The following is a 27,689-nucleotide window of genomic DNA, read 5'->3' on the forward strand; positions in this document are numbered from 1 at the left end:
TGAGGCGTCCAGAGGAAGGGGGAGAGGATTGTCGGCCTAAGGTGCTGATCACTGAAAGCAGCCACATCCCCCTGTCTTTCCAGCAGACCTTTTGTACGAGACCCCTGACTCCCTGCAGTTTGCCCAAGGGACTGTAAGGCCTTCTAGGCCTTCTAATCCATCTGTAGGAGCAGGATGATGAAAAGGTTGGCGCTTTTGGGGGTTTTGTTCGTTTTGTGGAGGCGATGGGGACGAGTGACCTGCCCAGTCGGTGTCTGTGGCTGAATTTGAATTCAGGTTGTTCTAACTCCAGAACCACTCTTGTATGCACTGGGCCACCCGGCTGGCCCAGTTGTAGCTTATTTACCTGGGATTCTCACTCCCGATTCCCCGCAAGATCCATCCTTTGTTTCTGGAACTTCTATGTACAAAAACACGGAAACAGAATCTCTTGTCTGTTGACGGAAACGTGCTCTCTTGCTTCCGGGAAAACCATTTCATCCACCAGATGAAAGATAATCTTTTAAAAGTCTTATTCTGAGAAGGGGCCCACAGGTTTCTCCACCAGGTTGTCCGGCCCATGACATAAAAACCATGTGGAAGCCCTGCCTTCAAGTTACTGACTGTTACAGCTGGAGGTTGAGGATTATCTTGGGCTCCCTGTTGCCCTCCTTTTTCTCCCCATAAATTACCAAGGAAAATGGGTTAACATAGACAAATGGGCAAAAGTGTCAAAGACTCTGGGGATGCCCGGGCCCTGCACAGGAGGAGCCCCAAAAGGCCTGCGGGCGTGTTAAAGGGCCTGCTTTTTTTTTCCCAATAAAATAGGAAGCAAGCTTCTCAGCTGAGTAGATGGGACTAGGGGAGCCATGGGAGGTCCGAGGACACACCCCTTCTTCCAAGCAGCCCCAGAGCCCCCCGAGGCCAGGGACTCCCCTTGTGCCCCCCATGCCTACTGTGGCTCACCCCACAAGATGGCAGGTGCTCGGGAGCCATGACACCACAGGCAGGAGGAGGAGGCCCCCAGGCCGGGGCACTTCTGGATGCGAGTCCCTCTTTCCCTGACATCTTACTTGAAGGTGACCCCAAAACCATCTCAGAAAGCCAGAAACATTCACGTTTCTTTTTGCCATAACTACTTTATTTTGTCTAAAGGTTAATACAGATAATATAAGAGTGATTAAAAAGTTGCCATCGAGGGGAGTAACAACATAGGACTGCTCCAGGAATAAATTGGGGATGGATTCCTGAAGATCCAATGGCAAAATGGACAAAACCAATACAATGGAAAGATAAATACATGCAAGGGGCGGGGAAGTAGGGGGCCCTAAGGAGTAAATGTTTTCTAATAGAGAACAAGGAAGGATTCGAAAATGCTTTCTAGCATTTGGTTAATAAAAGAGCAAAATTCCATTTATGTCATTCATAATCAGAGGCAGAATATTCCAAAGGAAAAGCTCGGCATGCATCACTATTAGAACTAAGTTAATACAAGATTTGCAAGTCCCCTCCCCTCGTGCCCCAGGACCCCTTCCTGTTACTTGAAGACCTTCTTCATGATCTGGTAGATCTTCAGATGATGTTTAAGGAAATCACGCCCTATATCCGTGGGCCTGGGGGGCACCGGATTATAGGTAAGTGGCTATAATATGCACGGAGAAGTGCACAGGTAGATGGGGGGGGAGGGGTGGTAAGTACACCTGGGGTTTTATTTGGAAGGGGGGAGGAGCAGGGGGAAAAAAATCTAGGAGACAAGCAGTACTTTTGTCAAAGCTTGAATACATAATGGCAATATTAAAATCTCAAAATGCAAGAGCAAACCCAGAACACAATGGAGTTCCGATGTTTCCCAATGTGTCACATGATCACACTTAGCGCATGAGAAGGCTGTGCTTTGGTCCATCCACTCGCTCCAATTTCTCGAAATGTTTCCGGGCATTGCGGATATTGATCAGGGTGGCTGCAGAAGCTATGGGAGGGGAAAGGGGGGAAAGAGAACACAAAGCAGGCGTGAAGTGCCGGTCTGGAGGCCAGACCGCCACTGTCCGGCCTAAGTGGTTACATCTCAAGGGGGCTTGGGATCCAGTTCAGAGTTGCAGCAAAGAAGCCCCTCGAGGCCCGGCCCATTTGTACCCTCATGTCCCCACGGGTGGCCACAGTACCAAAAAGGGGACCCGGCTGTTGGGCTCCAGCAAAATCACTTTGGTAGCGAGGGAAATGAGGATGACGTTTCCCAAAAGGGAAATTGAGGTCCTGCTCAAAACCTTTTCTAAATGAAGTTCGCTTAGTTTTTGTTCTATGAATCACTCTGCAAAGTCTAACGGGAGAGCAAGACAAACATGAGAGTGAAGCTAGACCCTACGACACTGGTTAAGAGCCAAGGCTCCGAAGTCCAGAAAAATCCATCCAAAGGGAAACTGAGCCTAACAATCTTTCCAGACACAGGTCTTTTAATCCCCAAAGAATAAGTTGCATTGTTAAATCCGAGGAAAAGGCCTGCTTGCGGTGGAAGGACCTCACTCTTTAAAATGGGCAGCAGATGAAGCAGCGCTCCCAAATATTCTAGGGCGGGCCTTCTTGCATTTGACCAGCACTGAGCAGCTCTCTGTGCCGGGCCCTGTTCTCACAGAACTTCTGCCCTCCCGAGCAGCAAAGCTGGCCGATGACATCCAAGTCGTGTCCTGAGAAGGAGGGGGGCAAGGGCCGCCAGGAGCGCCCGCCACATCGAGGTGCTAGCTAGTACCTGAGTGTAGCCTTGAAGAAGCTGGGGGTCCCCCAGAGTGATGGTAAGGCGGGGGGACATCCCAGGCTTGGGCCCAGACCATAGAGCAGCAAGCCACTTGGTTGGTACAGTTGGGGTCCCCCAGAGTGATGGTAAGGCGGGGGGACATCCCAGGCTTGGGCCCAGGCCATAGAGCAGCAAGCCACTTGGTTGGTACAGTTGGGGTCCCCCAGAGTGATGGTAAGGCGGGGGGACATCCCAGGCTTGGGCCCAGGCCATAGAGCAGCAGGCCACTTGGCTGGTACAGTTGGGGTCCCCAGAGTGATGGTAAGGCGGGGGGACATCCCAGGCTTGGGCCGACCATAGAGCAGCAAGCCACTTGGTTGGTACAGTTGGGGTCCCCCAGAGTGATGGTAAGGCGGGGGGACATCCCAGGCTTGGGCCCAGGCCATAGAGCAGCAAGCCACTTGGTTGGTACAGTTGGGGTCCCCCAGAGTGATGGTAAGGCGGGGGGACATCCCAGGCTTGGGCCCAGGCCATAGAGCAGCAGGCCATTTGGCTGGTACAGAGAATGAGTTCAAGATCTTTCATTCTACCGGAGGGGAATATACAACAGGGAGCTATAACAGAGGGGAATCGGAAACGATGGCCTCTGTCCAAAAGCGGCTCACCCTCCTTTGGGCTTTCCTATTTGGCCGCAGGATCATCTGCCATTCACCCAGCATCCAAGATTCACAACCTGAGTCTTCCCTTTAACTCCTCTGTCCTCTGTCCAGATCAGGCCATTCTACCTCCCGAGCTCACAAGGTAAGGGTTGTAAATTCCTAATTTCCTGTTTCCTTTTTTGCACACAGTAGTCCTCCTAATAGATCTGGAAGCCACCTTATTTAGACTCTAAAATATATCCAAATACGCACTTGCAAGTGATCAAATATTGGCCAGCCCCCTTTCTGCATTTGTTTAAGTGAGGAGGGTACATAGAGCCTTCAGGGCCGGGCCTAAAACACTGAGACAAAATGCCTTTTTTTCTTACTGAGGAAAACCAGAGGCAAGAAGAGGAAGGCCCCAAAGGATTCACACATGTCCTTTCCTGAGCAGATTAGGGAAAAGTGCCTCATCCAATATCCAGAACTGGGAAGCTGGAGCTTAGTTTTAAAGATGGGAATAGAGGAGCAGCGGGTGTGGGTGTGTGAAGGCAACCCCCCTCTCCCCCTCCCCCCGAGCTGGCTGAGAAGAATCTGTCATTCATAATGTAATCACAGATCTGGGCTAAAGGCACGAGGACTCTTCATTGACAACCCTCCCTCTCTGGGAAAAATCTGATGAAAGAGGAGTGTTGACATCTGTATATTCCCACCATCATCAATTCAATTAAAGGGAAATTAAAGAAACCCATTCTAGGTACTGATCAGCGGTGGGGCCCTCGGATCTCGGCAGTCTAAGGTAGGATCAAAGGTAGAGCAAAGTGGAATTAGCACCGGATCCCACGGCTACTCTGGCTCCAGCGGCCGAAGCCTGAGTGCCAACACATTTTCGTCCTAGAGCACAAACTGAGAAAATGGCACCTCTGGGTTGGGAAGAAGGATGGACAAGTCCACGCAGTGTCCTAAGAATCCGGCAAAGCCAGCTGGCATCTCAGTATTCTAACACCAGCAGCTCCAATTACCAGTCAGCCTAAGATTTGCATCACAAGGCGTAAAGCCTGGGATTTCCTTCCTACCTCCCAGATAAGCCTAGATTATCCACAATCTGTTCTGGGGACTGTTATCCGTTCTAGTGAGAGAAAAGCAATACCACTGAGAGACTCGTAAGCTGTTTGTTTTTCTTTACTTACGTATCGATGGATCAGACATGACCACCATCACATAGGTGTTGGAAGTAAAGATGTCAATGAAAGCAGCAAAGTTGGAGTTCCGGACTTCCATGCTCTGGAAGGAGGCTGCCAGCTTACTGAAGGGAAAGGATAAAAGCTATTTCAAAACAAAGCCAGAGAATCCCATCTTTTCTACCGTCTCCCTTGGCTCCATAGACCCTAAATAAAACCTTCTAAAGGATTTCTAAAGCCAACGATCAGATGACTTCTGGGTCATGTGAACAACAAGATGGCGGACAAGTAATTTTCTCCAATCGATCCCCTGACCTCTTAAATATTTCTTTTTTTTTTTTTTTTGGTAATAGCTTTTTCTTGACAAAACACACGCATGGGTAATTTTTCAACATTGACCCTCGCAAAACCTTCTGTTCCAACTTTTCCCTTCCTTCCCCCCACCCCCTCCCCTAGATGGCTGGCAGTCCTATACATGTGAAATATGTTAAAGTATATGTTAAATGCAATATATGTATACATATTTATGCAGTTATCTGGCTGCACAAGAAAAATCAGATCTAGAAAGAAGGTAAAAATAACCTGGTAAGAAAAACCAAAACGCAAGCAAACGGCAACAGACAGAGTGGAAATGCTATGTTGTGGTCCACTCATTTCCCAAATGATGCACCAAAGATAAAGAACTTCAGCTACTTTTATTTCCATGGTGTAGGATACCCAGAATCCAAAAGAAGGTTAAAAAAAATCCCCCAAACCTAAAAACTAATATTCCCTGAGCTCAAGCTCATTCGGTATCTCCCCCTCAGCTCCAACGTTATTGCCAGCAAGGTGATAGAAGCAGAATCAAGGACACAACACAAACTGACATCAAAAACCATCCTTATATCCCAGGTTCCCCTCCCTCTTTCCTGTGCCATCAAGACCCAGGGCTCCAGGCTGTGGAAGTTTGCTCTTGCCTCAACAGTTAGCTTGGCCAAAGTCCTTCTAGAATAAAAGCCCTGCTAGGGGCTAAAACCCAGAAGAACCGGTACTGACGAAAGAAGGCTCTAAACTGCCAGTGCTGTGACAGAATATTAAGGAACAAAGAGAATGGGACAGGGCATCAGGGCAGGACACTTTGCATGTGGGATGGGGGCAGGGGGAGGGAAGGAGTGTGTGAGGAGAGAGATATAGTATGTTATCCAATATATTTTGGGTGGTTCTGACCACCCAAAAGTCAGCTGGGGCAGAGAGCCAGGCTGGTGAACCATGAAATCCCCAGTGTGGAAACAAACTGACACACTCGGAGATCCAGTCCCCAAGGAAACCAGCAGCAGCAGGGAGGGAGTCAGGAAGTGAGCAATAAGGAAAATAGAGGGGCGGGGGAACTGAAAGGACCAGAGATTTCAAGAACAAAACTCAAAGACCTTGAACATAAACAGATAAATCAAGTGGAAAAACCCTTAACTGCAGGAAATATGGCTTCCGAATGCAGTAAACTCGTTCCGAAATCCACGAACAAATACTGCAAAATAAAAGAAACCGATCCAATGCCTGATGAGACAGACACAGGATTCTGTGGAATGTCAGGAGAACCTAGAACCACAAGGCTCTGTTACTAAGTGGTTCAAAAAGGAAATGAGAATTATGGGAGCAGAATTTGTGTTCTGCCTGACAAAATCAACTGGAATCCACAATAACAAGCTTCCCCAAAGAAACAAAAGAGAAAACAATAGACTGAGAATTCAAATACAAGGAAGTGAAGGACAACCTAGGAGCACAAAAACAAGAGTATTAAAAGAAAATATGCTCACTCTAAAGTCAATAAGCAAACTAACAAAAACCATATGATCATCTCAATAGATGCAGAAAAAGCATTTGATAAAATCCAACATCCATTCCTAATAAAAACACTTGAGAGTATAGGAATAAATGGATTTTTCTCTAAAATAGTCAGGAGCATATATTTAAAACCATCAGTAAGCATCATATGCAATGGGGAAAACTGGAATCTTCCCAGTAAGATCTGGAGGAAGCAAGGTTGCCCACTGTCACCATTATTATTCAATATTGTATTAGAAACACTAGCCTCGGCAATAAGAGTCGAGAAAGAGATTAAAGGAATCAGAATAGGCAATGAGGAAACCAAATTATCACTCTTTGCAGATGATATGATGGTATACTTAGAGAACCCCAGAGATTCTACTAAAAAGCTATTCGAAATAATCCATAACTTTAGCAAAGTTGCAGGTTATAAAATAAATCCCCATAAATCCTCAGCATTTTTATACATCACCAATAAAATCCAACAGCAAGAGATACAAAGAGAAATTCCATTCAGAATAACTGTAGACAGCATAAAATACTTGGTAATCCATCTACCAAAGAAAAGTCAGGAATTATATGAGCAAAATCACAAAAAAACTTTCCACACAAATAAAGTCAGACTTAAACAATTGGAAAAATATTAAGTGCTCCTGGATAGGTCGAGTGAATATAATAAAGATGACAATATTCCCTAAACTAATCTATTTATTTAGTTCTATACCAATCAGACTTCCAAGAAAATATTTTAATGATCTAGAAAAATAACAACAAAATTCATATGGAATAATAAAAGGTCAAGAATCTCAAAAGAATTAATGAAAAAAAAAAATCAAATGAAGGTGGCCTAGCTGTACCTGATCTAAAACTATATTATAAAGCAGCGGTCACCAAAACCATTTGGTATTGGCTAAGAAATAGATTAGTTGATCAGTGGAACAGGTTAGGTTCACAAGACAGAATAGTCAACTATAGCAATGTAGTGTTTGCCAAACCCAAAGATCCCAACTTTTGGGATAAGAATTCACTATTTGACAAAAACTGCTGGGATAACTGGAAATGAGTATGGCCGAAATTAGGCATGACCCACACTTAACACTGTATACCAAGATAAGATCAATGGGTCCATGATTTAGGCATAAAAAACGAGATTATAAACAAATTGGAGGAACATAGGATAGTTTATCTCTCAGACCTGTGGAGGAGGAAGAAATTTGTGACTAAAGACGAACTAGAGACCATTATTGATCACAAAACAGAAAATTTTGATTACATCAAATTAAAAAGCTTCTGTACAAACAAAACTAATGTAAACAAGATTAGAAGGGAAGCAACAAACTGGGAAAACATCTTCACAGTTAAAGGTTCTGATAAAGGCCTCATTTCTAAAATATATAGAGAACTGACTCTAATTTATAAGAAACCAAGCCATTCTCCAATTGATAAATGGTCAAAGGATATGAATAGACAATTTTCAGATGATGAAATTGAAATTATTACCACTCATATGAAAGTGTTCCAAATCAGTATTGATCAGAGAAATGCAAATTAAGACAACTCTGAGATACCACTACACCCCTGTCAGATTGGCTAAGATGACAGGAAAAAAATAACGATGATTGTTGGAGGGGATGCGGGAAAACTGGGACACTGATACATTGTTGGAGGAGTTGTGAACGAATCCAACCATTCTGGAGAGCAATCTGGAATTATGCCCAAAAAGTTATCAAACTGTGCATACCCTTTGATCCAGCAGTGTTTCTACTGGGCTTATACCCCAAGGAGATACTAAAGAAGGGAAAGAGACCAGTATGTGTCAAAATGTTTGTGGCAGCCCTGTTTGTAGTGGCTAGAAGCTAGAAACTGAGTGGATGCCCATCAATTGGAGAATGGTTGGGTAAATTGTGGTATATGAATGTTATGGAATAATATTGTTCTGTAAGAAATGACCAGAAGGATGAATACAGAGAGGCTTGGAGAGAATTACAGGAACTGATGCTGAGTGAAATGAGCAGAACCAAGAGATCATTATATACATCAACAACGATACTGTATGAAGAGGTAATCTGATGGAAGTGGATTTCTTTGACAAAGAGACCTAATTCAGTTTCAGTTGATCAATGATGGACAGAAGCAGCTACACCCAAAGAAAAAACACTGGGAAATGAATGTAAACTGTTTGCATTTTGGTTTTTCTTCCCGGGTTATTTTTACCTTCTGAATCCAATTCTCCCTGTGCAACAAGAAAACTGTTTGGATCTGCACCCATACATTGTATCTAGGATATACTAGGACATATTCAACATGTATAGGACTGCTTGCCATCTAGGGGAGGGGGTGGAGAGTGGGAGGGAAAAATCGGAACAGAAGTGAGTGCAAGGGATAACGTTGTAAAAAAAAATTACCCTGGCATGGATTCCGTCAATAAAAAGTTACTATAATAAAAAATAATAATAATAATAATAATAATAATAAAGTCAATGGGGGAGGGAAGAAGAGCAATGAAATGCTCCTGGAAATCTGAATGCAAAGCAGCTACTGAAATGCAGATCAAAGGAGAGTAATTAGGCCGATTCCCCAGGAGGTCCCAAAACACTTTTGGAAAAATCAGTTAATGTGCTTTTTTTATTGCCTGAGCAAAGTGTTCTTTAACCTTAAGATTCATATTATATTTTGACAAGCATAATTAAAGAAAGGACCCCATTGGTTTCCAAATCAAAAGCCAACAACTTTCACTTTGCCGTTTCTTTCTTGAAGTTAGAGGCTCAATAGGCCCCAGTCTTGGCAACGTCCCATTACCCATGGTCCATTCAAATGGAAAATTAAGGCCGCCTCCTTTTGGCTATCCTGGTAGACTTGGAAAGATTTCCACTAAAATGCTTTATCTTCTGTCTTTAACAATGTAATTACAGGTCCATTGTCCTCCCAAGGCTAATTCCCGTGGAATAACGAGGCACTGACTAAGCAGACCAGAGACATCAAGAATAACATCTATAACATGTTAACACCTTGCAAGTGTTCACAACTTGAGCTCCCGACTCAAGGTGAGTGCCAAAGAGAAAAAAAAGCAGGCCACCGCCAAATGGAAAATGCCACCCAAGGGACAAAAATGAGGGCCAGACTCCGACAAGGATTCCTCTCCTTGGATGCTTTCAAGTCCCCATTTCTGAGTCTCCTAATCGCTACTCAGTGAACCAACAAGTACCTCGCGTTCCGTGCAGGTACACAAAGAACAGGTACTTGGAAACAGGGAAACCTGGGCTCAATTACAGACTTCATCTGCTACTGACTGCCAGACCTTGGACTCCTAAAATTGAAACCTGCCTATGTGTTGAGCCAACATTTGAACCCCGATCTTTTGATTCTAGAACTAGCCATCTTTCTTCTACGCCACATTCCGCGAAAGCCAAACCCGGGATGGGATGTACTCAGATGAGGTCGAAGTTACATCGGCAAGGGCTAGGAACTGTACTGCCAGGGGCAAACTGCTATGGATAGGGACCCAGAGTCAAGAACATTCAATCTGGTCCCAGATCTGTCCTAACTGTGTGACCCCCCCCGCACAAGTCAACTGATGCTGTGTGCCTCAGTTTCCTCATCTATAAAATGAGCAAACCACTCCGATATCTTTGCCAAGAAAAACCCAGATGGGGTCGGACGGGACTGAAGGACACGGACAAAAATCCTACCCTGGAACCCCATAATGACTGCTGTCTACAAACCCAGAATTCCCAATGCAGGATTAAAAATAACGCAGACCTTACTAAAAGGAAGAGTCAAACAAACAGCTGTTTCTCTATGGGCCCATATTAAGCCCCAAGTGCAGGTGGCAGACCGTCCCGGCCTCATACAATAGGGAAAGCATAAATGTGTCTGTGAGGACATTTGGACAAATAGGCGACCACCAGAGGCTCTCACCTGCAGCTCAGCTTGAACTGCTTGATGATGTTGCTGATCTTCTCAAACCTATGGACATCACGTTGCTCTTTACACTGGTAATGGGAAATCACCTGCGGGGAAAAAAAAGAACCAGCCATCGTTAAGTACAAAGGACCCGAGAGACAATGTCCCGCAAGGGCAGCTCCCTTGTCTACAACCGTCTGAGGTGGGAGATCCTTCCCTTTTAGTTGCACGCTAGATGCGTGACATCAGACAAATATAACCTTTAGCCCACGCTCGGTTTTCTGAACATCCCCAAAGAGTGACTGGGGATCCTGTGGCCAAAGAAGCCAGGAAAGCTGAAGATTCTCGAAGCCTCCATTTGAGCATCAAGTCCGGGCCTTCAGCCCTAAGCCTCCAATTCGGGAAAGCCACCAGCTGTGGGAATCGGGATGAACTGTCTGGGCCCAAGTGCTTAGAATACACTGAAGGAATATTTTTCTAATGCCTCCAGGCCTAAGAATTTGAAACCCTTGGGATCTCAGGGACTTGAGATAATCTCATCAGACTCCCTGAGGCCATGATCTGTCACACTTTAACATTACCAGTGTATGGCTCACTTATTTCCCCTTTCCTTTAGAGAAATACTCTTCTCTTGGGATGTAATCATGATGTAAGACATTACAGAGCTGTTTAGAGTTCTAGAGCCACCCCAAAGAGAGCTATGGAGTCTCAAACTTCCCTTTAATTGGGATTCTTGGCTAATGGGAGAAGAGGAGAAAAATGGGGACTCATCGCAGTGAACAATCCTAATGGTTCCTTGGGAAATTAATAAATGTGTTTCTAACAGATCTGAGCCCCTGAAGCATAAGATGGTTTCTGTGACTCGGCTTATTTGCTTATATAGAATAGCTATGGAAATTGCCTTCCATGAACAAGAAATGTATCCTTTACTTATTAATGACTCCCCCGGCCCCCGCCCTGGCCAGGCAGCTCTTAGCCATCATGGACAGAGATCCACATCCCCTCGATAAAACCTGAGCCCTAGGCACAGAAGATCAAGACCCCGGCTATTACCTGCTGAAGACCCAGCTCCATCTCCCCCAGCTCCACCCTCCACTAACCTCAGTTAGTGCTTGTGCGACTTCAAAGTAAAGCTCTAAGTCTGGGAGTTCTGAAGTATTCGTATAGTTCAGCAACATTACAGGCCAAATAACTAGGCTTTGGTGGGTTAGTCTGGGAGCTGGAGCCATTTTAAGATATTTCTTACTATTGATTCTAAATGACCAACTGATAAATCCTGCCCGCGGCTCCATCGGGCCCTGCTTGTACATTGCAAAAGCCTTTCAGTTCTCCTTATTCAAGGCCTCGAATCAGAAGTTTCAAGCTGGAAGGGGCCCTGGAAATGTTCTTTAATCAATCCCACTCATTTCGCAGAGGGGAGAACCAAAGCCCAGACAGGTTATGTGACTTGCTTCAGGTCACAAAAGTAGAAATGGCGGAGGTCAGATCTGAGTCCAGATTGGCAGACCCAAAGCAAATGGAGCAGTTCCACTCGGATCCCTAAATACCCAGAATCTCAACCTTCTAGGAGCACGTAACTGGCTCGCAGAGGCCATTATTCCCACAAAAGTCCGGGAAGGAAGGGCAGAGTGACAAAAGTCAAAGCCCCCACCTCAGAGCTGTGCCCCAATGAAAGGGGAGGGGAAGTGTCCAAAGCCCTCCTTCCAGCCCCCTCTGCTTTGAGGGAGCGAGAAACGGGTCAGAATGTTTCAAAACCCAACATTCCCTCGGCCAAGCACGCAGGCTCGTGGGAATCCCCATTCCCCATAATTAAAAATGAACATTCGCTAATTATTTCTATTCTAAGCAGAACTAGGAACAGGCTCAACTAGAGGCAGCTGGGCAGTGCAGTGGGTAAAACATTGGACCTTCGAGCCAGAAAAGATTGAAATCTTTCAGGACCCTGGCTGGGGTGATTCTAGGGAAGTCATTTAACCTGCTGCTGAAGCTCTATTGTCCTGAATCGGAAGAAACCCCAGGGACCTTATTGAGTCCTATATCTCCCCACCTCACAGATGAGAAAATTGCGGCTTAACCAACTTGCCTAGACTGACACAGCCAATAAGGGACAGAGGTGAGAACTGACCACTGTTCTCTCTGACCCCAGGACCAAAGAGAAACTCGTGGTCCAGTGGCATCATGGCTCTGAACCTGGGCAATGAAGACTTCAGTTGACCGCCATTTTGTGTGGATTTTTATTGCCAAAGAGCAGAATGAGAGTCAGAGGCACTGTCGAAGCTTTCTCGTCCATGTTAGAGGATCGGAGCTCATTCACAAGACAAGACTTAAAACCCAACAAGTATGTTCTAAAAAGCAAGAGGCAGTGCCAGTCGCTAAGTGGGCAAATAGCCTTGGTGAAGGTGAGCCACCAGACCCAGATGAACTCCATCTTTAGGTACCGGAAAGACTGACTGGCGACCCATGTCACCAGAGGAGATCTCGGCAGAAGTAAGAAGCACACCGAGAGGCAAAGATGATTGCAGAAGGGCAAAGGTCGGGATCTTCAAAGAGAGGAAAAGAACAGGGCCTACCTCTACAGATCAGTGACTGTGGCAATTCCTGGCACAACCCCAGAATGTATTATTAAACATCGGTTGTTAATAAATGTCTAGAGAAGGAAGAGGTGCTCACAAAAAGCCAGCCTGGCTGCAGCAAAAACAAGTTATACCAGATAATCTATTTTTTTTTTTTTTGGATAAGGGCATTAAGGTAGTGTGAGACACAGTGGTAGAGGGCGAGCCTTGGAGTCTGTGCACCCGAGACTTCGTCCAGTGGCTGACACAGTCTGGCCACCTAGTGGCCCACAGTGCCCAGTCAACTCCAGAGGCCCATCTATTAGTGTCAAGATCGGCCTGGATTGGATTGAATCTCCATTGGGGAGGAAAAGTCCCCCCAAAAGATGTCTCATAAAGTCTCTCCTCAAAAAGAGAGAAATGGGAGCCTGACAATAGTACAAGCAGCTGAGCTAAGAACCAACAGAATGGCTCAATGTCAACTCTGGAGAGGTTCTAGTACCCCCCACCCCAGTGCAATTTAATACAGTTGTGGGTAACTCACATCAAGCTATGGCTGGCTCCCTCACCAAATCAGACATTGGATTAGAAGGAACAGTTAACACACACGATGATCGAGGCAGGCTCCCAGAAGACTGGGCCAAATCAAATCAGATGATGTTTTACAGAGCTAAGTGTTAAGGATTCCCTATGGGTTCGAATAATCGATTTCCCAAGTACAACATAGGGTTCATCTCCAAAATCCCAAAGGGGTTTAGTGGACCACAAGCTCAGCCACGTTACATGTGGCAGCCAAAGACAGAAGGAAATCTTCAAGCCGTCAAGTAAAAGAGGCAGTGGACCTGTTCTGTTGAACTAATGACCTTGGGGATGCTTCAAAGTCCCTTTGGGGACTACCCCTGAACAGATTGCTTGGATTTTCTGTAATTGGATTAAATGATCTCAAGTCTATTTTTTATTTGGAAGCCCTACTGTTTCCAAAGTGAGCTTTATGAAAATGCTAAATCCTAATCTTTTTGTCAAATGATTTCAGGAGATTTCATTTAGAACAGAGTTCCACCTACAGCCAAAAAAAATCCAATTAAGAATTTGTTGTTATGCTTGAAGCGTCAAAACGCTTAACGAATGAAAACGCACTTCCCAGAGGCTTTGGACATTTCTTAGGTTAGAGCATCCCTCCTCATGGGGTTGGGCAGAAAAGACATTTGATTTGGCTCTCCAGCCATACATCCCGGGGCGTGTGGTGCTACTGGCTACCAGAACAAGTGACCTGCTTACGCCAAACAAAAGGGAAGGAAGGCCCAGCTAGGGTACAAAATCTCAGAGGTACCTAGTCCAAAGCACCCCTCGACAAGAATGCCATCTTTCAAGTCACAGATGATTGGTCACCTGGCTCCACCTCGAAGCTCCGAGGGAGGCCCGTGCCCAGAGCGGCCGAGGCGGCTCTTTTCCCTCTGAAGCCCCGAATGATAAGGAAGGTCCATGCCAAATTTGGACTCGGACTCTTTCAACTTTCACGCACTGCTGCTGGCTCTACCTTCCAGGTCGGTAGAGTTCCGGTTCCACAAGAGAGCTCTTCAATTACCTGCAGTCCTTGGGCATGTTCCCTGCCCACTCCCAGGACAAGGAATACATCCAGATTCTCCCACCATGTACTTTTTCCTTTTCTTTTCTATTTTTTTCACATACCTTTTCAAATAATATGATCAAGCAAAGTTGATAATTCAGTCAAAAAAACTGAGGGCGAAACTCACTTTCCATCACCCCTTTCCCAAAATGATCAGGTCTACAAAGTGAAGTGCATTTACACCTAAAAGTAGCGAATAATACCCATTGCTACAGAAACCTTCGGAGAATACCCATAGGGCCATTCGAGCTGCCCCCATTTGGGAAACATTAACCCTGGAAGAAATGGCCACGTCCCATGAAGCCCCCCACAGCCAGGCTGCCGCCCCTGCTGCTCAACTAATACAAATCCTGCCCGACTCCCAAGAATTCTCACCAGGAAAGTAGCTCTTTCAAAGAGAAGCACCTCATCCGCCTCAATAATCTGAGCAAAATTTCTCAGGTTCATTTCCAGCTGCTGAACGTTGGGGATGAGCTGGTAGACGATACTGGACCAAGCCTGCCGGGGGGAAGAGCAGAAGGAGGACTGTGAGATCCTGGGCTTGCTCTCCCAAAGAAAGGCTTCGGGGAAACCCAAAGCCACTTTAGGGGGGCCATTTATTTGTAGAAGGACAACCAGTGGGAGACAAAGTTTTGCAAATAGTTTTACTGAAGAAACTCGGAGGGCCAGGAAGCATTTTAATGTAACTGAACTCGTGGGAAGCTTTTCCACAAAGGTTTTCCCCTCCTTGGCAAGGCCCTACATGTGAAATTTCCTTTTTTCACTTAACTCTCCAATAAAGGCTCAGGATTTAGGGACCAAGCCAAAGGTCTACCGCAAGAAGGGGGTGAATGAATGGAAGTGAATGGAAATTAGCAACTGATTGTTACTCCAATTAAAACCTTTGTTCAATACAGGAATGCCTTCATTAACATTTGGAAGGGAAAAATCCAGGCCAGCACAGGTCATTAAAATTCATCAAGCCCCTCAAGTTCTCTAGCAGTTGCCTTGGGGAAAGGAGCAAGCTGGGATGGGAAAGGCCTGTGTGTGTGTGTCTCTATCTCTGTATACACACAAATACTGTGTGTGTGCATCCCTATGTATACATATGTATGGACGACCCCCCTCAGAAAGCCCGGCTTAACTCCTGTTCCCAATACCCTCCATGGGATCCCAGACAGGCCAGTTAAGCTCTCCAAGCTTCCCTGCCACTGCACCCCTTGTTCCCGTCACTGTGGACTTGGTCCCTGGGAGAACAGGTTTCATCCCACCAAGGTGCCAACTACCCTCAGCTTGGAGAATGGGCTTCTCTCCCAGCTCCAGGGGCTGGATCCCAGGTCAGGGAGCCTTCAGTCTCCATTTGCTGCCAGGAAGATCCTTATCAAAATAAGTCTAAACAAAACCTGCAATTCAATCTGATTTGGAAAACCTTTACAGATTCAGGCAAGACTCCAGAAGGGAGAAGGGAACAGAAGGAAGGGAACCTACTATGTGCCAGATACTGAGCTGGGCATTTTCCAAATATGAGCTCATTTGATCTTCACAAGCGTGAGAGGAAAGAGCCCCATTTTACAGTTGAAGAAACTGGAACAAACACCGCTTAAGTCACTTGCCCAGGGGTACCCTGCTAGTAAGTGACGGGAGGCTGCATTTGAACTCAGGCCTTCATGACTGCAGGCCAGGGCTCTCTCCACTGTAGCACCTCCTGACTGCCAGAAGTCAGTTGGGGGTAAGCACCAAAAACCCCACTAGGAAGTTGTGGAAGTAACCTGCGATGCTTAATTTTCACACCAGTCAAAACTTAGACAAGTAAGATTTTATTCTGTTAATCTCTTTCCATGATTTAGAGATACCCAATTTAAACTGAGAGAATCTGGAGAGAAAATGAAGAGGGAGGGAAACGGTTGTGTCTCCTTTAAGATAATCACTCTTAGAGACTGTATTCCCTTTTCTGATCTCAAAGATCAGGATCTCCCAGGCTTCAAGGAGTCTAGACAGAACCCATCCTCCCAGGATATACTATTCAGCGGCTAATCAACTCCTATAGAAATTCTAAATTCTCATTCAATTGAGGAATCCTGGTCTGATCAGCTTGGGCTGTCCCAGTCCCCACCAAGATACCCAACAGCTTCCCTCAGGCAAGGTCTTTGCAGATGGTCCTAGGTAGCTTGCTCAGCTGCCGGGGCCCTTCTGCCCACTGAGAAAGCATTCTCAGTGCCAAAACTCCATTTTCTTACTGGGTCTTTGCCACTCTGGAAGTCAGTCCCTTGGCAAACTGATTTCTATCCAACAATAAACTTTCATTTTGCAACTAAAAATTCGGGAATGAGTGAATCCTTTCACTCTAAACCTGCGGCCGATTTAAAGGGGATATTTAACAACTCTCTCGTACTGCCACTAACCTCTTGACCACCAGGAACTGAGAGCATTCAAACCACATCAAAAGTACCCATCTTAGTGTTTCATTCACTCTGTTCATCTCTTTCCATGGTTTAGAGATACCCAATTTCAATTGAGAGAATTTGGGGAGAAAGTACGCATCTTAGAGAGTGTTTCATTCACTCTGTTAATCTCTTTCCATGGTTTAGAGATACCCAATTTCAACTGAGAGAACTTGGAGAGAAAGTACCCATTGTAGGGAGTGCTTCATTAACTTTGTTAGTCTCTTTCCATGATTTAGAAATACCCATTGTAAACTGGGAGAGCTTAGGGAGAAAGTACCCATGTTAGAGAGTGTTTTATTCACTCTGTGAATCTCTTTCCATGGTTTAGAGACACCTATTTTAAACTGGGAGAACTTGGGGAGAAAATACCCATGTTAAGAGAGTGTTTCGTTCATTCTGTTCATCTCTTTCCATGATTTAGAGAGATCTATTTTAAACTGAGAGAACTTGGAGAGAAAATACTGACCTTCATGTATACTTACTGTGTATCTAATTTATATTTTAATATATTTAACATCTACTGGTCATCCTGCCATCTGGGGGAGAGGGTGGGGAGTAAGAGGTGAAAAATTAGAACAAGAGGTTTGGCAATTGTCAATGCTGTAAAGTTACCCATACATATAACCTGTAAATAAAAGGCTATTAAATAAAAAAAAAAGAAAAAAAAAAAAAAGAAAAAAGAAAATACTGACCTTATAAAGCGTTTCATCCCAGATGGACGTTCGAAAACAAGCACATTCCAACGGACGAGACAGCCGTCTCAGGTCCTCCTCTCGTTCCTTAAAAATCTGAAGAAAAAACCAAAGGCCAAAAGGTTTGACTAACAAGTAATTGTGCCTGCCTTTCCTTGGGGAAACTAAGTGAAGGTCTGATTGTTGGGCCGGCATCTCGTCACCAGCTGCTTTTCCTTCTGAAGGAGACCATAGGGGGGTACCCAAATGTGCTCTCTCTAGGGGTAAGCCCCAGATGCTATTGGTGAGGACTGAAGTCCAACAGAGTGCGGAGAGCTCCTGGGATTGCCCAACCTTTACGGGAGATGTAAGGAACATATAACGTGACATCTTTCTGTACATAAAACACAATATACCAATATATCCTTTGTCCCGTGACGTAGCTAGGAACATCTGAGCCTGAAGCAAACAGCAGGAAACATGGCTTCAGATGGTTTGGATTTGGGGAATGGGGGTGGGAGTGGTAAGAGAGCCCAGGACACTGTGAAATGGAGGTAGGAAGGAAGAGTCATTAACCAATGATGTGTTTGAAGTACGTTCTCGCTCGGCTGCTTCTGGCTGCTGAAGCAAAGGCGATCTCTAAAATGTCCCTAAATTCCCACTCCCAAGGCACTACTCCAATGAGTCCCCAACAGGCTCAGCTCGGACAGCAAGCAAAGTTCGATTACAGTCTGTAATTTCTGACAGCAGCCCACTTTGGCCAGAGTAATGATAAAGGAGTAAGGGAGGCTCTTTGCCTCCGTTCCTGCCACACTGGGTCAGCCCGAGGCTTGACCTCATTTCCCCTTCAGGATGGCATCAGGTAAAGCAATCTGAGCTCTCACCTAACGCTGAAACCATCAAGCAAACTGAGGGAGACTCTCTCCTATCTTTGTGTTTCTTCAGGACTGTCCCTCAGGCAAGCACAACACGGTAAACTTTATTTGTCCAGAGTTTTACATAAAGACCATACAAGACAACAGAGAGGAGACAGTGGTCTAATGGCTAAGAGCAGATGAGAATCTTGTCGAGGACTTCCGCCGTGGGCCCATTCTGGGAAGAGTCTCCAAATGATCCAAGAGGAGCACCGGCTTCTCACCTACACCCGACGGCAGCCTCAATGGGGAAACTTCTGGAATAGAGAGACTGCAGCGCTAGGAAAGCTAAATAATCGAGCTGGAATGGCTGACCAAGCCAAGGAGAGGAGTTGGGGCAAAGAGCAAGGGCTCTAGTCCCAGGCAAGTGCCTTCCGCCATCTGAGTGTCCAATTTCTCAGTCACGGGAAGGACTAGATGGTGGACTTCTGAGGTCTGCTGTGGTTCCAACAATACAAGATCCCCCAGATGTGTTGTCCAGAAGCACATTTAACAAACCATTGGAACAATGAAGCAAGTTTCTTCAACCATGCTGTTTACAACCTTTGCTCCCTTCCTCCCTACTAACTAACAATCAGGGTGATTTTTCGCAATTCCTCTCTGATCCTAAAAAAGGGAAAAGGACCCTACAAAAATGCTTGTAGCGACAAGGAACTAGAAATTGAGTAGATGCCCCAAAGTTGAGAAATGGCTGAAGAAGTTATGGTCTATGAATGTGATGGAAGATTATTGTTCTGTAAGAAACAATCGGCAGAATGATTTCAGAGAGGCCTGGAGAGACCTACGTGAACTGATACCGAGTGAAGTGAGCAGAGCCAGGAGATCATTGGACACAGCAACAACAAGATTAAACGATGATCAATTCTGATGGACGTGGCTCTTTTCAACAGTGAGATGATCTAGGTCAATTCCAATACTATTTTCACCATTTTTTGTTTATTTTTTTCTTTATTTTCCCCCTCTTTGGTCTGATATTTCTTGCACGACATGACAAATATGGAAATATGTTTACAGGAACTTCATATTGTTTGCTGACTTGGGGAAAGGGGAGGTCAGAGAGGGAAGAAGAAAAATCTAGAGCACAAAGTCTTACAAAAATGATACTGAAATCTTAGCATGTATTTGGAAAATAAAATACCATTAAAACTTTTTTGAAATTTTTAAATTGGAAAAAAAAAAAAAAAAGGAAAAAAATGATGAGCAGGCTGATTTTGGAAAAGCCTGGAAAAGCTTTACATAAACTGATGCCGAGGAAGCGAGCAGAACCAGGAGATCATTAAACACAGCAACAAGATTATGTGATGATCAAATATGACCGACTTAGCTCTTCTCAGCAACGTGATGATCCGAGACACTTCCCATAGACTTGGGATGGAAAAAGCCATTTGCATCTGGAGAAGGAGCTATAGGGATTAGATGGGGATCGAAGCTTACTATTTTCACCTTTTATTTCCCTTTCTTGTGGTTTTTCCCTTTTGTTCTGATTTTTCTTTCATAAATATGACTAATATGGAAAAGTGTTTAAAATGACTGTCCGTGTATGGCCTACATAATATTGCTTGCTGTCTTGAGGAGGGGAGAAGGAAGGAAGGAAGGGAGGGAGGGGGCAAAAAAATTCGGAACTCAAAATCTTCCATAAGTGAATGTTGACAACTATCTTTATATGTAACTGGAAAAAATAAAGAAGTGACCTGTCCAAGATCATACAGTTTACGCGAGTATAAATTCTGGAAAACAAATCTGTGGATATCCCAATATAACACAAAAGTTGCTATTGGGCCACTGGTCCCAGAAGTGCCTTTTTCTTCTAAAACTGCAAGGATACATGGTCCTGATGTGAGAGCGAATGGTCTTAGAAAAAGAGGCAATGGCAGGGCTTCAGACCTAGGCCTCAGGGAGAACCGAGGGAGGGCTGAGCACATGCCCCAGGGGGACCTGGAACCAAGGGCAAGAAGGCCAGGCTCAGCTACCGGGGCTAAGACGACGAGGGTTTTCAGAAGTGCACCACCCAGCAGAGAGGGGAGCAGCTCGAACCCTGCCAGTGGCTCTGGCCCTGCCAGCAGCTCGGGCCCTGTCAGCTTTTCGGGCCCTGCCAACGGCTCCGACCCTGCCAGCGGCTCAGGCCCAGCCAGCTTCTCGGGCCCTGCCAACGGCTCTGGCCCTGCAAACAACTCTGCTTCTGGCGTTACTCGGGTCCTACCAAGCGCTCCGGCCTATGGGAACAGTGTCGGTTCCTAAGCTCCCTGGGAGATGCTCTGATTAGAAAAGGCAGTCTAGCAACCAGGGTCCTTCTCATGGCTGTCAGCACTGGGCCAAAATGGCTCCGACTCACAATATGATCATCAGAAGGGTTCTGGGAGGCAGGAAAGCCCTTTGGAGGTTGGGGGTCGGCAGCCAAATGGGAGGTGCTTGTTGCTCTTTTCTGGCCTGGCCAGCAGACAGCAGATTGAACTTCTGGCTCTACTCTCTAAAAACATAAGGGAGCCATAGAATGTCCTCTGAAGGAAAGGAAAAGGGAAGGGATCAAGCACTTTTTAAAGAGCTAAAACGAGCCAGTCACCGTGCAGGAAACTTTTCAGAAACATACCTTCATTGGGAGGGGAAAAAACGAATAAAAAATAAGTGAAGGAAAAAGAGGGTAAAGGAAGGAAAGAAGGAGACGTAGAAAAGGAAAAAAAGTGGAAACCCAAAAAAGGGAGGAGGTCCAGAAGGGAAGAAGGGAACAGGTCGAAGGGAGAAGGAAGGGTTTAGAGAGAACAGGGAGAAAGGGAGAGGAGGAGGAAAGAGGGTCAGGAAGGAACAGATAGGGACTGGAGGGGTAGGGAGAAAGGAAAGGAGGGGAAGGGAAGGACAGGAGGAGACAGGGAAAGAGAGAAGAGGTGGGAGGGACAGGAAGGAAGAGACAGGGAGGAAGGAGAGGAGGATGAGAAGAGGGGAAGGCCGGTGAGAGGGGGAAGGAAGGGGAAGAGGGAGGGGAAGTTGGAGGGCTTGTAAGAAAAGGCGCCTAGGAAGGAAGGGATGGCTGTAGCATAACGGAAAATGGTGACTGGACAAAGAACAGGGGGACAGGAAGGAGAAGCAGTGGGGAGTCGAAGCAAAGGAGGTGCAGGTAGGGCCAGCAGGCAAAGATGGGCTACTGGCTAACGAAAGGAATCAGAAGGAGCCAGCAGGAGGAAGGAAAGGAGGGAGGAGGGGACAGAAGGAAAGAGAGCTAAACGGCTCAGTGGACAGGACCAGGAGGGGAAGCAGGGAATGGAAAGGACAGGGGCAGGGGGAGGGAGACAACGAAGGAAGGGGAGGACAGAAGGAGAGAGGAAGAGACCATGCCGAAGGACCAAGACGCCGATGACTTCCGACCCTGAGCTGAAGAACCATGCCAACACTACCAGCGAACAGCCAGAACCAGACTGAGCCTACAGACTGGACCAAGAAAAGACGCTAACGAGGGACAACGATGATGGGAAAGAGTGAATGGACAGGACGGGATACCAAGAAAAGAGAGGAACAGCCAGGAGGACCGGACTAGGCAAAGGACTAGAAATAGGACCAAGTCGGACAGGAGAGAACAGAAGGGGACAGAGGAGGAAAGGACAGTGAAAGACTGAAGCCTGGACAGGAGGAGATGGCTCTAGATACTAGAAGCTGAACAGAGAGGGACATGAAGTTGGAGAGGAAGGACAGATGGAAACAGGGAGGGAGAAGAGGGGAAAGAGGGAGAGGAGGGGGAGAGGAGAGGAAAGGTTGGGACAGGAAGGGGAGGGGGAGGCACAGGAAAGGGAGGGAGAGGGACTGAGGGGATAGGGAGAGAAGGAAAGGAAGGAGAGGGAGGGATAAGAAGGAAAGAGGAAGGGACAGGAAGGAGAGAGAGAGAGAGAAGCAGAGGGGGAGAGAGAGAAGCAGAGGGGGAGGGAGGAAGCAGAGGGGGAGGGAGGGGCAGGGAAGGGAGAGGAAGAACAGGAGGGGAAGAGAGAGGGGACAGGGACAGGAGGGGGAGGGAAGAAAAGAGAGGAGGACAGGAGGGGAAGGAGGGCAGAAGGAAGAGAAAGGACATGGAAGGGACAGGAGGACAGGGGGGAAGCAAGAAGGACAGAACTAGGAGAGGGAGAGAAGAGAGAGGGAGGGAGAGAAGAGAAAGGGAGGGAGAGAAGAGAGAGGGAGGGATAGGAGGGGGAGAGGGAGGGACAGGAGGGGGAGAGGGAGGGACAGGAGGGGGAGAGGGAGGAGGAAGAAAGGGAAGGGAGATACCAGAGGCCTGCTTATAGTATTATCCGCCTTGACTGCTGGGCCCATTTTACAATACAAAATCCAAAGCAAAGCCTCCATTCCCGATGTGGTGGAACACTTGGTCCAGCTTCCAACTAAAACACTCACTTGAGAACTCGGCTGTAAATTAAAGTTTGCTGCGACCTCAGAATACAAGCGACAAACCAGTCGCCTCAATTCCCACCATGACCCAAACCACCACAGGGCAACAGCAGAAACCTCTTTCCTCCCGGGGCAGGGTCCTGGGTTCTAGGCCTCAAATCCCGTGCCCCCACCGGCCCCAAGCCCACGGGAAGTAGTCCGCAGACAGGAAATGAGGGGCCTGCCAGGTAAGTAAGCGATATCTGGCACCACCATATGGCTGGGCTGGATAACCGCCCCCCCTCTCCCTCTGACCACAAAGGAGCCCAAAGTACGTCTCATCGCACACAGCTCTGAAAGAGGGGAAGCCGAGGGCCCCCTCGGGGGGCCTAACAGCCACCACTGCGACCTCTTACCAGGTCCCGTTGATCCTCCTGAACGAGGTCCATTTTGTGCACCAGGCAAAAGATCTTGGCATCAGGAGAGTTCTGAAGGATGGCCTCCAGGCACGACTGGTAGTAGTGCATGTCCTTCTCCAGCTCGCGGCTTTCCACGTCAAACACGTAAATCAGAACCTCCACATTGCGGAAAATATTGTCCCGTTGACTGGTGAAATAGTTCTCCATGAAGGTGTCCTGGCTGGGGAAAGCAGACAGAGAAGATCAATGGCCTTGTGCTGCCAGGCTCCCGTTTACACCCTTGAACTACTTCACTGAAGTTCACTGAAAGTGATTTCAGACCAGCCATTTTCAGGAAGTGTAGGGGGGAGGGGGGGGTGTCTCAAGTCTAACTCTAAGATCACAGTTAAGACTTCTTGCTAGAATAAAATTCACAAAGGAAAGAGTACAAGTCAAAGCATGGGAGAAGCTGCGGAGCCTCAAGCAGGTCATCCCAGCGCTCCCTCTTCAAAGCAAAGGCTTCCTGTTGACTCAGGCCGGCACTGGGCCTAGTGGAGTACAGGAGGCACGTCTCTGACCCGAACCCCACACCTTCCCGTAGCACATTAACATTCACATCTGTCTCATGGAATATGGAACAGATACTTCCCTATTTTAAATGATTCTAGCAGTTTCAAGTCTTGCCATTTGGGGTTTCAGGAAAAACCATCTACATCGTCTGTCCTATTGCTTAACGGATGCAAGTCCTTGATCCATCATGCGGCTCTTTCCACGGGACAAGATGGAGCTATTACAAAAACAGGCTTGGCAACACGTTCCCGAGACCACACCGCGGGGGACTGCTTGGATCGAGCAAACCCTCCCGGTCTGGCAAAGCCAGTCTGCTCCTTGTGGCCCAAACGGCCGACTGTCCTTCCTAAACAGCACTGCAGCGGGTGGAGCAATGGGCTGGGAGCCAAGAAGATGTCAGTTCAAATTCAACCTCGGATACTGACTAGCCAGTCGACTCTAGGAAGGTCTACCTCGGTTTCTTCAATTGGAAAAAAAGGGGAAATAATGGTACGGTGTTACAGAGATCAAATGAGTTGAAATTTGCTAAGTGTGTAGCACAGTGCCTGGCTCTTGGTAAGCACTATCAAAAAGCTTATTTCCCTTCTGTCACTCAAGGAAGCTTGTCGCAGAAAGGAAACATGTTCCTTGGAGAAAAAAGGCAATATGTGTAAGGTAGCAAAAGATGTGACGTGAAGAGTGGGCGCCTCGAGCTTCCAAGAAAGGAAAGATCTGCGTGGGTGGGAAGAGTTAGAAACGGGGAAGAAAGGATGGGTAGATTCTTCTGAATGAACCGAGTACTACGAGCAGTGGGGATAACCACTAGGAGGACCAGCCTGATTGCAAATGCAATGTGAAAAATTAGTCATGTTTGTAGCCTCCTTTTGTGGAAAAGGAAGTTTAAAGCGGTTGGAAGAGAGTATAAATGTTTCTAGGCTATTGGTTAGGCCCGAAATGCATAGCCTACCATTGGGCCAGAAGGGTAAGGAACAGATCAGAGAGCGTGGGAATTCTGGGAAGGAGACCCTAGACCAAAGCTGAGATTTTGCAAAAAAGGTGCTCTCAACTGGAGGCCTGTGGTCTTTTGGAAGGATGGGGATCTAGAGCCCATCTTGCTACTAATGCTGCAAAGGACTCCCAGCTCCCAGCTGCTAAATCAAATCCTGTGCCCATCGACATTCTCCGGCACAGAGAATTTCCCCCGTACCCACGTTTCAGACATTACACCAAGAGCCCCTTTAGCAGGACTAAAGAACCTCTGGCTTGGATCTCTTTTCCTCTGCTTGCTCTCTGTTCAACTCTGTTACTTGTTTTGCTCTTTGTTATTTCATGCAAGTCTTTCTGTGCCAGCCCCGCATTTTGTGTACCACAATAGTACTCCATCACCATATAATAATATACCACATAATAATAACAATAATGCTACATAATAATAATAGTATCCCACATAATAATAATATACCACAGCTTGTTCAGCCATTCCACAAGCAATGGGCGTCCCTGCAATTTTTGCTCCTTTGCCACCACAAAGAGAGCTGCTAGAAACATTTTAGAAGGTAGGGATTCATTTCCTTTTCCCCTAAGCGGCTACGGAACCAGACCCAGGAGAGGTACCGCGGGTATTATGGGTAATTTAAAACTCTTTGGCCACGGAGCCAGATTGTTCTCCAACGTGGTTGGAGCAGTCCCCAATTCCTTTGGGAGCTGACTCCTGATCTTGGGCATTTGGGTCAGTCCCCTGGGGCTTTTGGATTGGGAACCTCTAGGAAATATCGGTTACTAAGACTCTCTTCCTGACCTTCCACCTCTCCCCCTCCCCGACAAAAGTCAACAAAATTTAAATAAATGATGTGATTCCAGACAGGGAAAGGAGGAGGAATCAATGGCTTCAGGTAGATGTGATAATTTCAAGCTCATAAAGCTACCGAGCCAAGGGCTGTTTCTCAACCACTGGGCCAGTGAGGAAGCCCTGCTAGGGGCAGAGAGTGCTCGAAGGAGCTTAGGACACCCGGCCTAGAGCAAGTGGGGATCCTGCCTTTCAGCCGGTCACCCAGCTGAGCGTGCGCCCCAGGACCGCACTGACCCTCGTGACATCGCAGGGGAACATCAACAGGTTTGGTTTCAGGAAGACCTCAAGCTGGGGAAATTGAGACCGAGGCTCCGTTAAGACAGAGCCTATGGCTGTGCTTTTCCCCCTGCTGGTCTGGTACCGGAGAAAGCAAACGATACCTACCCACCACAGTCCCAGAGATTCAGTACCAGGTTTCCAAGAAATCGAACATGAGAATGTTCCACATCAACTGGAAAAGAAAGAGAAGGGCATTAGAAACACTGCAAAAAAGACAGACCTTCCAGCAAGACCCTGACAACAAAACCCTCCTGTGTGGCCCAGAAGGGAGCCTGCCTTTGGGGAACCCAGACAGAATGCATGCTAGCACAGGGCCAGGACCCGCGACCAGCCATGTCTGTTTCTCAAGCCTCGGGACAGCCAGGAATAGGGCTCTCCACTCCCCTGACTGGCCACCAAGGGTCCGGCAAGACTACTTACTGAATGGCACATGTGGGTCTGTGTGCCTCTGTGTGTACCTGGATGTGTGTGCGCATGGCTAGCCAGACTTGCCATCCACGATCCCCCTTGGGTGCCCTACAAGGAGGGCACCGAAGGCACCGATCTTACACGTGAGGAAATCAAGACTCTAAGAAGGAAGTGACTTGCCATGCTTACACGGCTAATAAGTGCAGGAGGTAGGATTTGAACCCAGGCCTTCCTCAGGCTGAGTTCAGCACTTGGAATGCTTAAGGCCAGAGGAGTCGAATTTTCAAGGTCACGTAAGCTAGTCCAAGATCCTTTGCGGGTCAGCATCAGGATTATCAGCCAGGGCCCCTTGCTCCCCCCATGGCCGGGCCTCCATTTCCTTGTTCCAATATAACCAATGAGCAGCTGAGGTGAGGTCTTTCCTTCTGCTGCCACGTCTCAGTGGTCGCTCCTCCTTGGAGGGTCACATTGGCCCGCCAGCCACTGCCCCCTAAGACAGGGTCTCCCCCTCCTCACTGACTTGTCTGCCTCTCTCTCTCCCACAGCCACTTTCTTCACATGAGGGGTCTCCACCAGGACATCCTAAGTCCCCTCCAGGATCCTAACTATCCATTTCCTCAACCTCCTCCTCTGGTCCCCCGCAACCACACATAGAGATGGTCACAGCCTTGATCTTGCCACCAGCCAAGTGTGGTCCTCACTCTGTGTTCCCTAAGTGTGGGAGTCCTTTGTCTCTTAACTTTTTGTGGCCGAGGACTCCCCTGGCAATCTGAAAGGTCTAAGGACCATCCTGGCAGGAAAAAGGTTTGAAATGCCTAAAATCCAACCTGCGGGATTACCACCAAGGACACCAATTCCATCGCGACCCCATTGTAACCACTGACATGGGTGCTCACCACTTCCTGTTTCCTAAGCTTTTCAGATGCTACTCTCTCCTGGTTCTTCCTCTCCCGTCTCCTTTACTGGGCCTTCAGCCAAGTCCCACACACTAACCAGAAGCGGCCCTCTGGCCCGGGCTCTGTTCTCAACCTTCTCCTCATAAGCTCCCATGGGCCCAGTTATTATCTCTTGATGTATAGAGGTCGCGATATAGCCAGACCTAACTCACACCATCTACCTTTTGGACATCACAAGCGAGAGGTCCCATAAGCATCTGAAACTGAACTCATTCTCTTTCTGCCCAAACTCCTTCCTCGTCCATGATGCCAGCATCCCTCCAGTACCCCGGCTCGTCAGTTCCTCACTGCCACTGCCCGGGTAAAACCTCCGCTCCTTCTCCATTCACACACCGCTGCCCCAGGATGGCCCCCACCTCATGCCCGGCCTACTCTGGCAGAATTCTGGCTGCTCTTCCACTTTTAGTCTCTTTCCACTCCAATCCATTCTCCATTCGGCAGCCTAAGCAACTGCCCTAAAGCCCTTGCTACTCAATGAGTTATGCCA

The 27,689-nt window shown here is 47.0% G+C and overlaps 1 protein-coding gene across 2 annotated transcripts in view; it reads right to left on the minus strand.

The window, feature by feature from the left end:
* Window positions 1–1,098: 1,098 nt before the first annotated feature.
* The window catches only part of LOC100916768 (ras-related GTP-binding protein A), a 49,722-nt gene continuing 23,131 nt past the window's right edge, over window positions 1,099–27,689 (minus strand). For both annotated transcript variants that reach the window (XM_031944622.1, XM_031944621.1), the window contains 7 exons: window positions 25,944–26,010; window positions 23,180–23,402; window positions 17,527–17,622; window positions 14,787–14,909; window positions 10,248–10,339; window positions 4,536–4,651; window positions 1,099–1,948 (listed from right to left, as the gene is read on the minus strand). In XM_031944622.1, the coding sequence (XP_031800482.1) occupies window positions 1,851–1,948; window positions 4,536–4,651; window positions 10,248–10,339; window positions 14,787–14,909; window positions 17,527–17,622; window positions 23,180–23,402; window positions 25,944–26,010 (815 nt within the window). In that variant the 3' untranslated portion in view covers window positions 1,099–1,850. The remainder of the gene's footprint in view (window positions 1,949–4,535; window positions 4,652–10,247; window positions 10,340–14,786; window positions 14,910–17,526; window positions 17,623–23,179; window positions 23,403–25,943; window positions 26,011–27,689) is intronic.

Source organism: Sarcophilus harrisii, chromosome X (genome assembly GCF_902635505.1).
Source record: "Sarcophilus harrisii chromosome X, mSarHar1.11, whole genome shotgun sequence".
Taxonomy (NCBI): Eukaryota; Metazoa; Chordata; class Mammalia; order Dasyuromorphia; family Dasyuridae; genus Sarcophilus; species Sarcophilus harrisii.